This window comes from Rhyacophila brunnea, unplaced genomic scaffold (genome assembly GCF_057557595.1).
Source record: "Rhyacophila brunnea isolate RB1 unplaced genomic scaffold, BYU_Rbru_1.0 scaffold_1, whole genome shotgun sequence".
Lineage (NCBI taxonomy): Eukaryota > Metazoa > Arthropoda > Insecta > Trichoptera > Rhyacophilidae > Rhyacophila > Rhyacophila brunnea.
Genome location: NW_028232751.1, coordinates 6484204 through 6501602, shown reverse-complemented (window position 1 = coordinate 6501602; position 17399 = coordinate 6484204). Strand labels below are relative to the sequence as shown.

General features: G+C 35.8%; 1 protein-coding gene across 4 annotated transcripts in view; it reads right to left on the bottom strand.

Annotated features, from left to right (window-relative positions):
- Nucleotides 1-17399, bottom strand: part of Mical (Molecule interacting with CasL) — a 193047-nt gene that overhangs the window by 39760 nt on the left and 135888 nt on the right. For all 4 annotated transcript variants that reach the window (XR_015069494.1, XM_085940893.1, XM_085940898.1 and 1 more), the window contains exons 3-4: nt 2235-2431; nt 868-1044 (exon numbers count right to left, since the gene is read on the bottom strand). Coding sequence is in view for 3 of the 4 variants with exons in the window: in XM_085940893.1 (XP_085797019.1) it covers nt 868-1044; nt 2235-2324 (267 nt within the window). In the remaining variant the exon portion in view is untranslated. The remainder of the gene's footprint in view (nt 1-867; nt 1045-2234; nt 2432-17399) is intronic.

Here is a 17399-nt window from a genome sequence, read left to right as displayed (position 1 = left end):
AAAATCCCCGAAACAAGCATGGCATTCATAAACTACAAAAGAAGTTGTTTATTGTAATGACGTGCTGAGCCGCCGGCGCTGGTAGGTATTGACTTCACGAAGCTTGGATAGGGAATTCCCATTTGTACCAAATGATCAATATTCTGCTGTGATAAGCCACACGTGTAACCTGGACTTTATTCTCAATCTGAATTCATTTCATTGGCGAATTTACAATGTGCAGTCAGGAACTGAATATCTGCACAATTTATGAGATTTGAATCTAAAATTGAGCCCATATCCGGAAAACGAGCGTTATCATGATAATGCTGTTTTCTGGTAAATCGGTTTAAATTACGCAGCATACACCTATGCATGCACTCACCAAATATTACTTTGATATTCTAACAAGAGGTAGGAGTAGACAGTGCAAACTGACCACGCGTTGCACGCTGTTTATTCGTAACTAAAATGTTTAACTGCCAATATCTCTGAACATAATGATAACGCTCGTTTTCCGTATATGGGCTCGATTGTGTTAAAACTTGTACAATTTCCAACAGATGCAGTCGACAACAGTGTAAAATTTACTTAAAATGAATTTGAAAGGTGAAATAAATTTAATCATTGGCCTCCATAACAAATTTTTTCATTTTCTATATATATATGCCACTATAGAAAAAGGTTTTCTTTAAAGTTTAAAATTTGTATTACAAAGCAGATATAAAAGTAGAGACTCATATCAGCTATTCAAACATCCTGAATCTATGTGTTGCGCTAATGTAGGCAGACATCGATATCGACTCTACTGGCCTATTCTGTTTCTACCGCCCCGAATCCAACATCACCTCTGTCTGGAAAGGTTTTAAGAAATAACAGGATACATACCACTTTTGTGCCTAGAAGCTGAGCGTCTATGGCGGCTCGCATACCGCAGGGGCCAGCACCAATTATAAGAACCCTCGTGTTCGGACACACCTTTCCTTGATTGTATATCTTGGAATTATATTTCATATCTAATTTTCGGAAAATAGCTTGTGCCTTCCATGACTTTATGAGTCTTGACTGAAACAGAGAAACAGAAAAAATTAAATCAACGTATTTTTAGTAGAATACATTCCAAGGCATTGCACTGACACTTGAAATGCATCTTGTACACTAATATACCAGTTATCTATATTGTATTGTTCGGAAACCTGGTGCATGACCAAAAACATTCAGTAACTATATTTTGTGACAGTTGTACACATGGCCCCCACATCCTGAAGCGGGCCCTCAGGCTAGCATCTTTGGCGGGCCTCCTACCCATCGCTAAGGTTAAAAACAGTGACACAATACAATTGTGTTTTGGGCTAAATTAAGTCTTTCCCCGCTAAAAGACGCGCTACTTGGCCATTAGAACTAATACTTTCACTGCTGACAAGTTAATTACCACATTTAATTATCATGTTAATTGATACACGTCAGGCGTGTCTTTAGCAGTGACCGTATTGTAATAATTAACTGGCCAGCATGAAATGTGTTACTGTATACCCTACAGTATATTATTAGCGATTTTTAATACATCCACTTCAATTATGGAGTTGTCAAGTATAGACACACGATAATAAAAAAATACATTGCACAATCATATAATTTAAAATGTTAATGGCCAAGAAGACTTTTTATACTATTAAAGCTAATTTATGATCTGTGTTTATCTCACTTATCCGGTCAACCCACCACGCCGGGCCCCCAGACTAGAGCCCAGGCAATCCCCCCCTTGTGGGGGCCATGGTTGTAAATTTGTCATTGATGAATGTGCATTCAAAGACTTAAATCAATTATAATTTAGAGTCAAATTCCATCAAGGATCCTCAGTCTCAGTCTCAGTATTTATTTTTTATCATTATAAGTCATCATCATCAGCCGGGGTCGATCCACTGCTGGATGAACGCTTTCTCTAGTTCCTTCCACTCTTCTCGGTCAATAGTTTTTTTACTGCCCTACTAAACTCTATGAGTTCATCTATTCAGCAGGTTTTACGGTTTACCTGCACATTGGTCACCAGCAGTTGTCCGCTCACCGAACCACATGTCCAGTCCACCACTATTTTATCTGCTTGACAACCTCAACACATAGCATACTCCTTCTTCCTTATCTATTGCTTTCATTTGTGGTATTCTGACATGATGTTCCATTCCATATTCCGCTACATATCATTTTTGGATTTCTCTTACATTAAGTAATAGTAAGTAATGAAATTATTGGCATACCTTGAGTGCTGGGTAGAATTCTGATATAACGGAAGGTTTTATTTTGACAACATTGCATATTTCCCTGTAAAGACCTAAGATTTGTTTCATGGTGCTGGCACCGCAGAAGCGCTCGAAGATTTCCACCGCCACCCGCGTCCGCCTGCCCCGCCGACGCGAGCATGTTTGAATCCATCTTGATTTTTGTGATTTATCACCTGAAAATTATAAAAAAAGACATTATGAAGACTATTATATACACAGGCATTGATTTGAAAAACCAAAATATAGTTCAATGTAAACAAATAAGCATGACTGACAAACTGTGCATTATTTTTGTCGGATCTCTACAAGGAGGGGGCTGATAGGGCTCTAGCCTAGGGCCCCGGGCTCAGGGGGGGCCCAGCGTGGCGGGTCGACCAGATAAATGAGATAAACACACATCTTAAATTTTGTTCAAATAGTAAAAAGAAGTTGCCTGCGGCAGTATTTTACTTTGAATATTTTATTATTTTTTTATTTCCTATTTTAAAATATAATGGTTGTGTGATGCAATTTTTGGTTATTATGTGTTGACACTCGACAACTCCATAACTCGATGTGTTTAAAGATCGCTAAAAATACACTGAATTTTATTTGATCTCGAACACCTTTTGGAAATTGCCACAGTAGAGCATCAGACTGCCTTAACCTTAGCGATAGGTATGGAGGGCAAAGATCCTGACCTAGGGGCCCGCTTCAGGATGTGGGGGCCATGCTCCATAGCCTACCTCTACTATTATGGTTTACCTTAGGCAGTGTTGAATTGAATTTTAAAAACTAACTAATATTGTCTGCATTTCGCATTCTTAGTTCAATGAAAACAAATAAGTACGACAGACAAAGCTCAGCGTGCACTATTTATGTCGGATTTCCACAGCCCACCTCCACCCTTCGCCACTACATCAGGGAAGGATTCGCCGAGAATTTACAAAATGCCAACTTCCTCCAACTAAAAAGGGTTGAAGAAGACCACTGCAAGTTAAACTGAGGCGTAGTCTCCCAATACCGTTGCGCAGTAGGAGAATTAATAGTTTCGGGACGAATGGGTTGTCCATCAGTTTTTGTGATGGTGAAAGACGAGTGTTGTTATTTAATTTGCAACGCCTAAATATTTGTTAAACTTGATGAATGACAATACGATAGTGTGGTACCTAGATCAATATCAGTTTATATAGTGGTTTCTAGGGAATCCAATCCCGAGGAAAAATCTTGATCCTGGGATTTCGAGATTACAATTTGACGATCCCGGGATCCTGGGACTGGTCCGGGATTGGCATTTTTTCAATAGTTAGTATTAAATTGGGTTCTGGTCGGTTATGTGGAATACAGCGGCAAATACATTTTGAAAATACCCTATATACTGGATTATTTGTTAGTTTGGGTTAGTTAAGGTTAGGTTAGGTTAACCTAACAAATAGTCCAGTATATCAGCTATTTTCAAAATGTGTTTGCAGCTGTATTCCACATAACCGACTTGTACCTTAAATTGTTATATATACAAGTAACATTGTTAAAATCAGTCAAAAATAAATACATAATATGTATTCGACTCAAATACATAGGTTTAATGGAGTAAATAGTATTTTAAAATACTATAATAATTTTCTTTGTTCTTTTTTTGAGTGAAATTCGGAATTTTTAATTTATATTGAACTATTTACAAATCTAAACGATTTTCATTTATAAAATTTCGTAGAATCAATATTTTGTTTAGTGTTTACATATTATATTATATGAGATTGCTGCTTCTGATAGTAAAGACTTAATGAATGGATTCGCGAAATTTAAAATAGTATCTAAAGTAAATCATTCCGCTTCATAAATCTAATTAGTCAGCCAAATATGAAACTGTCGCAAAACGTATGAGATCATGGTGGAATCTCTTGTTAAAAGTGCGAAGCATTGTTTTTTTCCAATCTTTCTCATTTTTATTAATTTATATGAAAAAATAAAATGAATTAGCAACACATGGATAATAATTCAAACTTCATTCAAACTCAGTTTATTTCTAATGTAGTTATATGTTATTAATAGTATTTTTTCTGTTATATTTTCGTTTTTATTTTATTTTCCATAAAAATTGATAAAAAAATCAATCCCGACAGTTTCGAAAGTATGTTTACCAATCCCGGGATTCATAGGTATCGAAAATAGTTCGGGATCCCGGGATTGGAATCCCTAGTGGTTTCTATAGCCTGTCTGCTATACAAAAGCAGCAATCTTCCAAACTCGTCATTCATCAGATCATATATTTTTAAATTACTAGGCAGTTTAAAAACATTGCTTCATCAATACTTTTGTTTTTGCAAAAGTAAACAAGTAGAACCTTGAACCTTATTCTCGAGAATTGATAAATTAGCCAATAAATTAGCATAACACTAAATTATGATTGAATTTTTTTATAAATACATAAATTTTATCATAATTTGCTTTCAGAAAACTACTTCCTAGTTTCCATCGGATACTTTGTTTTTATCTAAGTATATTTCAAACCTAAACTACCAAAATGTGTCCTCACACGTGTTTTCATCCCCCGCACAGTCCTCACACAAAATATTGTAAAAGAAAGTTTCCTTTTCCAAAAAAAACGTATTAAATATATTTTATCAACGAAAACTTTTTTTCTTTATTTTCTATTTTTTTTATTTACTTCAAAAATAATCGTTAGTGTTATTATTATATAATCATTACAAGATAAAAAGAACTTTTTATAAGTACCATATTTTTAAATTTTCTGTTGAATCATATAAACTTGACAATTCTATGTATTAATAAATACTTTTTTGTACTTGATAGAAATACTGAATAAATATAGAATACTGAAATGTCATTTTGACATTTCATATTGATTTCCATAGTAACGCACGTATATATTAATAATTTAGTTGCTAGGACCCACATAGCAACCAATAATAGTGAGTAGTAAACATTACTTTTAACGAATTTTTCCCGAAACATACAAAACAGAATTAAATGAAAATGAATTCAATTCTGCTTAAAGACGGCTAAAAGCTTAAAAGAATTACACTGTCGTCGTGTTCTGATATATTCTAAAAGTTTCAAATGTCTAGCTTGTCGGGAAGTTAGTTAAAAACCTTCAATCGTCCAATACAAATCTTGGACAAACAAGAAAAAAAATGTACTGGACAAACAAGAATACGAGCTAATAAAAACGTGGTAAAAATACAAAGGTTTGAAGTTAGAAATTAGAAATGAACTCCAACTACTTTTAAATGAGGGTTATAACAATTTGCATTATTCGTCAGATGCCTTTTGACATATACAAAACCGATATTTATGAGAGCAGTAGCGTAGGGTGGAAGTAAGCTGATAATACCTGACATAAATAGTGCATACTAAACTTTGTCAGGCGAATGTATTTATATTCATTGAACCAAGGCTACAGTGTGCAGATAGTATTTATTAGTTTTTAAAATTCAATAAAACCCTGCATAATCCAAGCTATAGTAGATAATAGTCAAATAGTGTAAGTCAAATAATTAGTATATTTTTTAATCGGACATGATTTGGACAGCTAACGAACACCACCTGTAATATATACACATTCTTAATTCAACGAAAACAAATAAGAATGACTGAAAAAGTGTGCACTATTGTCGTCGGATCGCTATTATGGTTTCGTTTAGGCAGGGTTTAATTGAATTTTAAAAACTATCCAGCACAATGAAAACAAATAAGTGTGCACCATTTATGTCGAATCGTCACAGCCTACCTCCACCCGTCGCCTGTGCAAGAGTGTATCCCGATTTAGTAGGACATAGTTTCAACGCCTAGACGAAGTTGATAACAGTATCCAGTAACCATTGGTGCAGCAGACTGCAAAGACTATGGAGGAATTGACTAGTGGAGAATAAGTATCATTCGAATGACGGAGCTATCAGTGTTAGTAAGTATCAACGGCCCAGTGTTTCCCAAAGTGTGGTACGCGTACCCCCTGGGGTACGGGAAGAGTTCGGTGGGGGACGCGCTGCACCTGGCTTGGCTGCGCCTGGTGCAGAGGCATTAATGCGACATCAATACAACATCCATGCTAGAAGAGCAATTAATGGAATTAGCTTCAGACGGATTCTTGAAAAATAAATATAAGGAGTGTACTTAAACATCATTCTGGTTGCAAATGCAACATGTGTATCCAGTTTCAACAGAGAAAGTCCTGAAATACATCTTGCCTTTTCCAACTTCATATCTATGTATATACTTTTTTCAAAGAGGTTTTTTCTATTGGTTGTGATATGCTCTCTCAGTTAGTGTTTTTCTAAATTATATAATGTTCAATAATCAGAATGATATATTCTTAAATCTTGTGAATTATTCGTTTGAATAAAAGAAATAGTTAATTAAAAATTATTAGCAAGTACAAGAAGTTGCTTAAAAAATATTGGAGTAATTCCTAGACGTCGGTTAGTAATCGTTGTAATAGTAAAATAACTACCTACTTTGATTTAATAAACAAAAATCGATTGCCGAAGTAACATGATTTCGAAGAGCGCTGAGTGGTAGGTATTTAATAGCCAATAGCTTAAATATTTGTCGTCATTTAGTATGTCTTCCGTAGCATAATGGCTGAATGCGACGAGTTTGGGGCGTTTACCCGTTGGAGATGCCGGGTTCGATTCCCGACCGGTTGGCTTACTTTTTTTAAAGAGGTTTTTTCTATTGGTTGTGATATGCTCTCTCAGTTAGTGTTTTTCTAAATTATATAATGTTCATATCTATGTGTTAGTTTTTCAGCATTTTGTAGACATTAAGGCAAAAAAAGGCTTTTGGATCTAAATTAAAATTAACAACCAGGGAACCAAATTATGATAATCTCTCTCAACATAAACAATGTCATTCTTCTCATTGATTATAATGAATGTTATTATTATAAATGTATTATATTTTTGGTACTGTTCGGTTATACCGGAGGCAGCGGAAAACGCATTTTGAAAATAGCCGATAAACTGGATTATTTGTTAGGTTAACCTAACCAAACCTAACCTAACCTAACCTAACCTAACCCAACCTAACCGAACCTAAACTAACCCAAACTAACAAATAATCCAGTTTATCGACTATTTTCAAAATGCGTTTTCCGCTGCCTCCGGTATAACCGAACAGTACCATATTTTTCATTTATTATTTTCTTTATATACTAAAAAAGAAAAAATAAATATATTTTGATTGTTATTAAAGTATATGCATTTTTTTAATATCGAGGGGTACTCAGTGTTACGAAAATTATAGAAGGGTTACACATATGTCGAAAGTTTGGGAAACGCTGATCTACGCTGACGATGAGCAAGTGATTAATGCTCTTTCTCGATTCGAGCGATTTCGAATATTCCGTCTGTGCCGCTAAAAAATGCTGCGCAGAACGAAGCAGATTGAAACGCACGCATAAGCCAACTTTCGATTAGGAAACGCGACATTAGAGAAAAAATCCACTTTTACAGACTACTTATATACAGTATATAATAGTACCAACGAGTATCTACTGACATGCGTCGATGTTTTCCCCGCCGACGACAAATTGTCATACATGACGTTGATTTACGCTTCGACGAACAAACACAGCTTGAAAACTTTATCAAAATCAGTAATAAGTCCTATCGACTGAAGGTTCTGGCTGACACAGTTAAGACGCACAACCCTAAATGATAATAATAAGATAAAAAGAACTTTTTATATACCACGTTTTTAAATTTTCTGTGGAATCATATTATAAACTTGACAATTCTATGTATTAATAAAAACTTTTTATTGTAGGTACTTGATATAAATATTGAATAAATATAGAATACTGAAATGTAATTTTGACATTTCGTATTGATTTCCATAGTAACGCACGTATATATTAATAATTTAGTTGCTAGGACCCCCTTAGCAACCAATAATAATAACTTTCTATACAAAACAGAATTAACCGAAAATCAATTCAATTCTGCTTAAAAATGGCTAAAAGAATTAAAAGAATACATTGCCATCGTGTTCTGATATATTCTAAAAGTTTCAAATGTGTTGCTAGTCGGAAGTTAGTTAAAAATCGATTGCAAGATTTGTATTGGAAAAACAAGAAAAAAAATGTACTGGACAAACAATACGAGCTAATAAAAACGTGGTAATAAAAATTAAACGTAAAACAGTAGGCAATGACCATGGCCCTCTTAGGAGCTACACACACAGAACAAATTTACTCAGATAGCAAAAAAAACTCAAGAATATTCACATTTTAATATATTTGGTTGTGCGATGCAATTTGATGTGATACTACGATAAGTAATATACTTCACATATTATTATAGAATTTAGTTTTATTATATTTTTAGTCCGTTTTCCGAGTCTAATAAAAATGGCTATTTATCTAATATATGACGAGAGGTCGTACATTACTTGGCTACCACACTTGGTTCCACAGACTACTATTTGGGAAACGCTGCTGTAGACTGTAGAGCAGTGGTCTCCAAACTCAATAAGGATGTGAGCTACTTTCATAAATTGAAAATGTCTGGGGAGCTACTTAAAATAAATTAGGACATCGGACTTCCAATAAAACATAAAATGCGTACTTTAATTATGTGTTTATAAATAAAAGTTTCTTGAAAAAAGTGTGAGTAAAAGTAACAATAATTAGTGAAAAGAATGGCATTCACTCTCCTTCACATTTTTTTCAATTCTCGGTAAGTACCTTGTCACTCCCATCCGAATGCAATTATCAAGATGTACATCTGTGAGTCCGTTTTTATATTTACTTTTAACATCTATAGTCTGCGCTTTTAACCACCTTCATAGTGGAAAACGTTGTAGGCAGAACAAAACAATGCCTTCATTCTGAGCGCAATTCGAACTAAAATTGGATACTTTTCTGTTGGGACGAAATGTCATACAGATTCTACAGTTGAGGCAACACTCTTATGCGACAAATCACATTGAAATTCTATCAATTTCATTTCTGGTGAAGGGCCATCTTCTTGAAAATTTTCGATGATACTGCTGGATAATTTATAAATATGATAAAATATCCTGCGCGAGCTACCGGTAGCTCGCGAACGACCGTTTGGCGACCACTGCTGTAGGTGTAGAGCATCGAACTGCCCTTAACCTAAGCCAGTGGTCGGCAAACCGCGGATCTTTGCCCCCTTGAGTGCGGCTCTGCCACATATGCCCTCTGCCCTACTTGACATGGCTGCAAAGAAGAAGCAAAGAAAAATGGATGACGAAAACCGTGTATTTAAAGTTGAATGGACTGAGACTTTCACGTTTATTCAAAACTTAAATGGCCTACCGACCTGTATTATTTGTCGGTACAATTGGCGCATAACGAGAAGTCAAATTTTGAGGGACACTTTACAACTAAACACGCATCATTTAGCACTAAATATCCTGTCGGTGATGCAAGAAAGCAATTGAGGAACTTTAGAAGAGTCAAGAAAAATCAAGTTCTGTGTTTAATTACCGAATACAATCTTTCAACAAAGTTGATATTGCATGTCTTGTGGTTAGTAAAGAGATTTCTAAGAGAGGAAATCAAGAATAAATTGAGAAGTCGTCTTATTGATGAGAACCTGGAATCGTGCTTTAAATTAAAAACATCAACATGCAAACCTGATTTACCCAAACTTTCCAAGGAGAGGCAAGGCCATTATTCACATTGAGTGTTTGTCAGACATTTTCATGATTTAATTCTATGGATACTTTACTTACAATTTAATTTTTATCAATAAATAAGATCATTATTAAGTATGATATCAAGTTTTATTCAGAGTATATGTAATTAAGACTTAAATCTTTAACTTAAGTTTATTAAGTTAATAAACCGTGTACCTACATATGATATAATTTCAGTTTAAGAAATTTGGCTCTCGAAAGAAATCGCGATCATTCTACTGTTGATATTTGGCTCTTATTAATAATAAGTTTGCCGACCACTGACCTAAACGATAAGTAACGGGGGGAGCTGTCAAGAATGTCTGGGCTGTCAATGTGATAACATAACTATTAAATGACTATTAAATAAGTACTTATTTTAAATAAATGAAAAAAAAAACTATTTTACATTGACTTCAGTATGTGGGGGCCATGGCAATGACAATGTGACATAATAACATACGCAAAGTTACGACCTTACGACCGTATAATATAAACACTCATTAGATAATATGTAGGTACTACATACATACTATTATTTATGTTTCATGGATGCATCCAAAGATAATCTTCGAGATTGTGATAACTGATAATATATTCACGGGTACACATATCGCTGTTTCATACACAAGATATCATAACATGTATGTCTAAAATTAATGGGTAGGTCAATGTGACACACATCAATGAATAATTAAACAACAAATCTATGTTAGCGTATAGGTCAGTGATGGCGACATTATGGCATGCGAATGTTGTATGTTGAAGAGATGTTGATATTAAAAAATAATGACGACATAGCCATTCGTGTTTTCTTCGGTTTTTAATAATATTTACCAATCGATCCATAAATGACAGATCGGATTGTAGAAAAATAGCAGACACAGATACTATTCAAGAATAAGCATTACGTTTAATTTAAATTGCATTGGTCAGTCTTAGGTTTTATGCATCACACATAATATTACCGCACTGACCTCATCAGGCAGCGGGAGAAGCCAAGACGCAAACCACTGATTTTGATCGATATACCAATGCTTGAAACCACTGTAGCGAGAGAATGCATCATCTGACCGGAGCAATTCTGACGTCAATTTGTATGTAAAGAACCAAACAAAGTAATACAGAAATACTCAATAACTCAATTTAATTTTTCCCTATTGTCCGGCACGTCAGATAGTCAAAAAATAATATTTAGGAAATTTTGGCACGCGTACGTAAAAAAAATCGCCAATCCTGGTATAGGTTTTACATGCTTTGAGATGAATATGAAATGAGCAGTGCACAGTATGCGGCGACACTTCATTAGTAAAAACTGAATTGCTTCCCGTCACAAAAATTCCCCAGTCTACTGCAAAACAACTTATGATAATATTTAACTAATCAAAATTGGCCAAGTATTTTTTTTCTCTGTATTACCAAAATGGTTTCAACTTTTATTACAACGTTTTTCTAAGCTCGTATTCTTATTTGTCCGGTGGTTGTTTGTCCGGTACGAATCTTGCAATCGATTTTTAACTAACTTCCCGACTAGCTAGACATTTGAAACTTTTAGAATATATCAGAACACGATGCCAATGCATTTTTAATACTTTTAGCCATCTTTAAATAGAATTGATTTCATTTTCAGTTAATTCTGTTTTGTATGAAAAGTTATTTCGGAAGAAATCCGTAAAAGGTAAAACTATTATTGGTTGCTAAGTGGGACCTAGCAACTAAATTATTAATATATACGAGCGTTACTATGGAAATCAATATGAAGTGTCAAAATGACATTTCAACATATTTATTCAATATTTCTACCAAGTACATTTTTTTTTTGATCGATTAAGCTAGTCAAGTCAAGTTTATATGATTCAACAGAAAATTTAAAAACGTTGTATACCTATAAAAAGTTTTTTTTATCTTGTAATTATTTTTTCACAAACTTCTGAGAACGCTCGCGGAACTCAGTTGGGAATCACTAACCGATACCCAATAATGATATATTTGGAGTATGTCTGTCTATTCATTTGTTCGTTTATAGCCACAGAACAGATAATAAATATAATGCCGATAGGCTATATTCAATACGCCACATGTTGATGCAGGGTTTTGAATGTCAGAGTGTCACACGAAAATGAAACATGCATTACGCACGTGCAATAGTGTGTGTAATCTGTAATACACCAATATTAAATGAGCGTAAATGCATAAACCGAGAGCAGTTTTCAGTATTCGACGTATAACGAATTCTTGACACGTGTTTAAATTTATTCAGTATTCTTCGCTACTCGAGATCGGTTGCCTGCATCTGCTTACACGTTAGGTATTTCAGTTCCTATTATTTCTGAGTTCCCTGTTTATAGCACAAAGATTACCAGACCAATCTTGATGAAACTTATACAACTAACAGATTATATTATTGGTACTTAGTATACATAAAACAGTATAAATACTAAACGTTAAAGCAACTGACAACAGTATGACTCATGTAGTCTTAATGTATCTTCGATACCCATGGCCCCCACATCGTGAAGAGGGCCCCCAGGCTAGGATCTTTGGCGCCCCCCCCTACCTATCGCTAAGAATAAAGGCAGTGCGACGCTCTACAGTAGCGTTTTCCAAATGGTGTACGCGGTACAATTAATGTGTATGTTTAGTGTTTTATTGTATATTTTAATACATCCATTTGAATTATGGAGATGTCGAGTATTGATACACAATTAAAAATTGTATCGTACAGCCACATAACTTCAAATAATAATATTATTGAAGGAAGCGACTTTTTTTAGTATTAAAGCAAATTTGTGATGTGTGTTTATCTCACTTATCTGGTCGACTCGCCTCGCCGGGCCCCGCCTGAGTCCGGGCCCACAGGCTAGAGCCCTGTCAGCCCCCTCTTTGTGGGGGCCATGCCCATGGCACACCTGTCGCCGTCCGCACCTGTCTAGTCTGCGATTTATGCGTGTCGCGTTTGCGACACCTGACCCAGTACCGTGTAACTTTGGCACTGCAGTCCGTAAGAGAATATTATCAATTAATTATTCAATATTTGGAGGACTTCTCAACAAAATTGATTATTACAGATCCGCTTTAAGATATCTGACAAGTTGTCCCTTACGTGTAGGCACTATCCATCTTCCATGTCTACGTATCTTCGTATAATGGGGGTCACATGTAAATTGTACGTACGTACAGAAAGCATTGGCGCACCCGGGGGGGGGGGGGTGGAAAGGAGCACTGGCACCCCCCAAACATGAAAATTATCAGAATGATTTTAAACATTGAAATTGAAAGCCAATAAACTATACCTTTGGGCTTAGACAAATAAAAACACGGCAAAAAAAATGATTTATAATTCTTCAGCACCCTATTTAGAAAAATTTCTTAGATTTTAATTTCTAACACAAAAATTTCGAAACACTAATGTCAGGTTTTTTTAGAAACCCAATCCCTAATAGAACTGTCAAAAAATTCTCGGTGTCCACCTGAATTCCGGAGTGGTGTAGGTCATGGCTGGGGAGGGCTGACAGGGCTCTAGCCTAGGGGCCCGGCGTGTCGGGTTGACCAGATAAGTAAAATAAACACACATCATAAATTAGCTTTAATAGTAAAAAAAAATCGCCTGCGGTGCTATTTTCAATTATATAATTTGCAATATATTTTTTGATTATTATGTGTCGATACTTGACAGCTCTATTATTAAAGTAGATGTATTAAAAATCGCCAATAATTCACTGTATAAGTATCCTTAATTTGAACTAAAACACAATTTGAAAAACGTTAATGTAGTGTTTCACACTGCCTTTAATCTTCGCGGTAGGTAGGGGGCCCGCCAAATATCCTATCCTGAGGGCCCGTTTCAGGATGTGGGGACCATGGTGTAGTGCAATAGACAAAAGGGCGATAAACGAGAAATTAGGCTGTGAAGAAGAAAAAGAGGCTATGGGACTAATTTACATTCTTCTCCTTGCCCCCCCCCCCCCCCCCAATATTAAATCCTGGAAGCGCCACTGACAGAAAGAGATGAAAAAATTACGCGTTGTTCTATATTTCTAATTTAATTACAATTCAACCGTCTTTCCCTTGTATTTCGGTAGTTTTTATTACGTGCTTTGTAATTGTTTTAGGTACAAGTCGGTTTATAGGAAGCCAGGATCCGGGAACAGCGCCAATTTTGTCAAAATTCATGAATTCAAGAATGAAAACCTAACCTAACAAATAATCCAGTATATCGGCTATTTTGCCGCCGGCTTCCTGTAAGTAAACCGACAAGAGCCGTGTTTTATTTAGACATGAATTTTACCTCAGTAATAAACGACACAAAGAGGTTGGACGGTCTTTAATATACGACCATTATTTCCGATAAAACATTTCACGATGAAGTGTGAAGCGAACTACATACGTATAGTGTCTCCCTCGTTTTCAAAGTAATTTCGCAGTTAAGTATGAATGTCATTGAATGAACGTGACAAGTGTGCTTGTTTTCTCTGAATTGACGACATTTTAGTGGTCACTGTAACATGCAACAAAGGACGCCAACATTTGCCTGACAGAAGCCATTGCGAAGACCAGCATTGGATCGCACTGACCATTGACCAATGATGGTTTTAAATAGCACATGTTACTATGCTAAATTCAATTCATCATTGCGCGACAAGTGGCATTTGGAGGTCAATGTACAATGAGGAGTTGTACACACTTGATAGGGGCGAAAAGATCACGTGGTATATGAGAATACAAACTGCGCTGGATCGGCTACGCCAACACACCAATCCCAAGGCGAATCGAAAAGACCTGGACGGCCGAAATTTAGATGGCTGGACTGCACCACAGAAGATTTAAAATGCTCGGTCAAAGGAACCGGAGAGTGTTTTTGAAGGAGGCCAAGGGTTGTAGTGCCATAAATGATAATTGCGCGAAAATGAGCGGGTCGGAGCAGTGACGCTTTAGACAAAATGCCGCTCCTGGACAGTGCCAAAATGCCATTTTTACGGTGTTTTATCATCCGTGCACGTGTCGTTTCAGGTCACCAAGTACCTCTAAGACCAACGGAAGTAAACTAGACATCACGACCCCGACAAAAAAATTACAGTCCTGTTAAACATTCTATGTTAATTTAATACATTTTTGTTTCCAAACAGTGACCTGAATTTTTTAATGAAAATATATTTTCGTTATTACTAAGTTTAAGTAGCTATTTCTATGTAGGTATACAAACTGATTCTCATGAATTTACCGCGCTTCGAGTAACAGCCGCCCCCAAGCGACGCTCAATCTGCCTACCCCTACGGGACGTCACTGGGTCGGAGGAAGGATGAAAGGTCAAATAAAGACAGCATGTCCGACTTAGCTAACTGACGCCATGTCGTCGCTGTAGATTGGTATCCCGAATAAACCAAATGTTCAGGAGACGAAAAACAAATTTCATAATCCTATATGGAGATATTTAAATTGTTATTTTTACAGCATATGAATGATATATTCATTACCATTACAAAGTAATTTAAAGAAAGGGGTGGTTCTAGTCCAATTAGATACAAAAAAAACATTTTGCATTAAAAGGTCGATTTCGACAAAAACGGATATTCGGGAAACCAATCCTATAGCGACGATGTGGTGGACTACTATTCACTATGTATAGCCACCCTATTAGCTAGCATTCGATAGGCGGTGTGGGGGCGAAAATATATATACCTAAGTATAAATATATTTATAACAGACAATAATTTAACTGGACGAAAATGTTAAATTAACGAAAATGTTATAAGATATAACCCAATCGAGATTTCAATCCATTCTCACAGACCATTTGGTGGGCCTGGATTAGAAACACACATAGAGTAACTATTATACTCGCAATGTTAAATTAGATAGAATGCCTGATATTTGGTTTGTTTACTTTATTTGGACAGTAATTGTAAACACCAAACCGACATTTACCAAAGTCCGGTCACCAAATTGGTAGAGCCCGCCTATCCCCGAAATATCTGCGGAATCTAGCACTTCTAGGAAACCCAGCTATTCAAAGTTTAATATTAATACTATCGAGTGAAGGTACTTGATGGAATTTGAATTTAAAATCTAATGGATTCAAGCTCTGTACTATTCCATTTAAGTCGTTTTTTGCGACCCGGGTTTCGCCTTTCGGCATACAATAAATAATTGATTTATTATATAAGCTAGAGTAAAGAGAGTTCGTTGTCAGTGTGTGTTTGCCTTTGGTGAGTGTACACGGCGCCTGAATATGCCGAAAGGCGAAACCCGGGTCGCAAAAAACGACTTAAATGGAATAGTACAGAGCTTGAATCCATTAGAATTTTATTCTATGTTTGTTAGTTTATAGAGTCGAACTTGGTTATTACGAGGAAGATGGGACCGACTGAATTTGCTCGTTATAAGCATTACTCGTTATATAACATTTTTCGCGCCACGTTATATTTAAGCATATAACATAAAAAATCTGAAAATCATGGTGAAAATCCCCGAAACAAGCATGACATTCATAAACTACAAAAGAAGTTGTTTATTGTAATGAAGTGCTGAGCCGCCGGCGCTGGTAGGTACCTACTGACTTCACAAAGCTTGGATTTTTTACATGCAATTTCAACCATATGCGTGGATACTTTTTCCATGTTGTCGGCGAAAACACCAATTAGGTAGCTAGACACTCAACTAGTGTCATAAACGTAATCCGATCCCGGCGGCATCGGTCTAGTGAAATGTCCGGTCGGATTTTATTGCTTAGGGTCGAAAATGTTGTTTTTAAACGATCGACACATTAACAGTTTTGCTCGGTAAATCCGAGAAGTAGCTCGTTATAAAAGTGAATAAATGTATGGAGAAAATCATAAACTAAAATGTCAACGAATGTTTCCTGATTAAATCCGAGATTTCGCTATTTCCGTGATCGTAATCACCGAGTTTGACTGATATTATAGAGTCCCTTGGAAACTTGGTCACAGTAAATTGGCAAAAATAAAGGGAGGATCTGGTTCTACATCATCATCAATTATCACTCTGCCTTAAAGGAGAAAAACTAACTCAATTTCCCATTGAATTTATTTGTGATAACGAAAGACAGTTGTTATTTAATTGTCATTAACCAAATATAAAACGTTAGTTTAAATTGAAGAATGGCGGTGTGAGAGTGTGGTAGATTACAACCCGTGTCCGGAAACTTGTATCGGAAAATGGCCGTATATTAAAGACCGTCCAACCTCTTTGGGTCGTATATTACTGACATAAAATTATTGTCTAAATAAAATACGGTTCTTGTCGGTTTACAGGAAGCCAGCAGCAAACAAATTTTGAAAATAGCCGATATACTGGATTATTTGCTGGGTGAGGTAAGGTTAGGTTTTCATTCTTGAATTCATGAATTTTGCCAAAATCGGTTATGATAATACATGATTGAAATAACGTTCATATTGAATCTAATAAAATTGGAGACCGTATAGTATACGGTCATTTCTCTCCGATAGAAAACTCACGGCGAACTGTGCCACGGTGAAA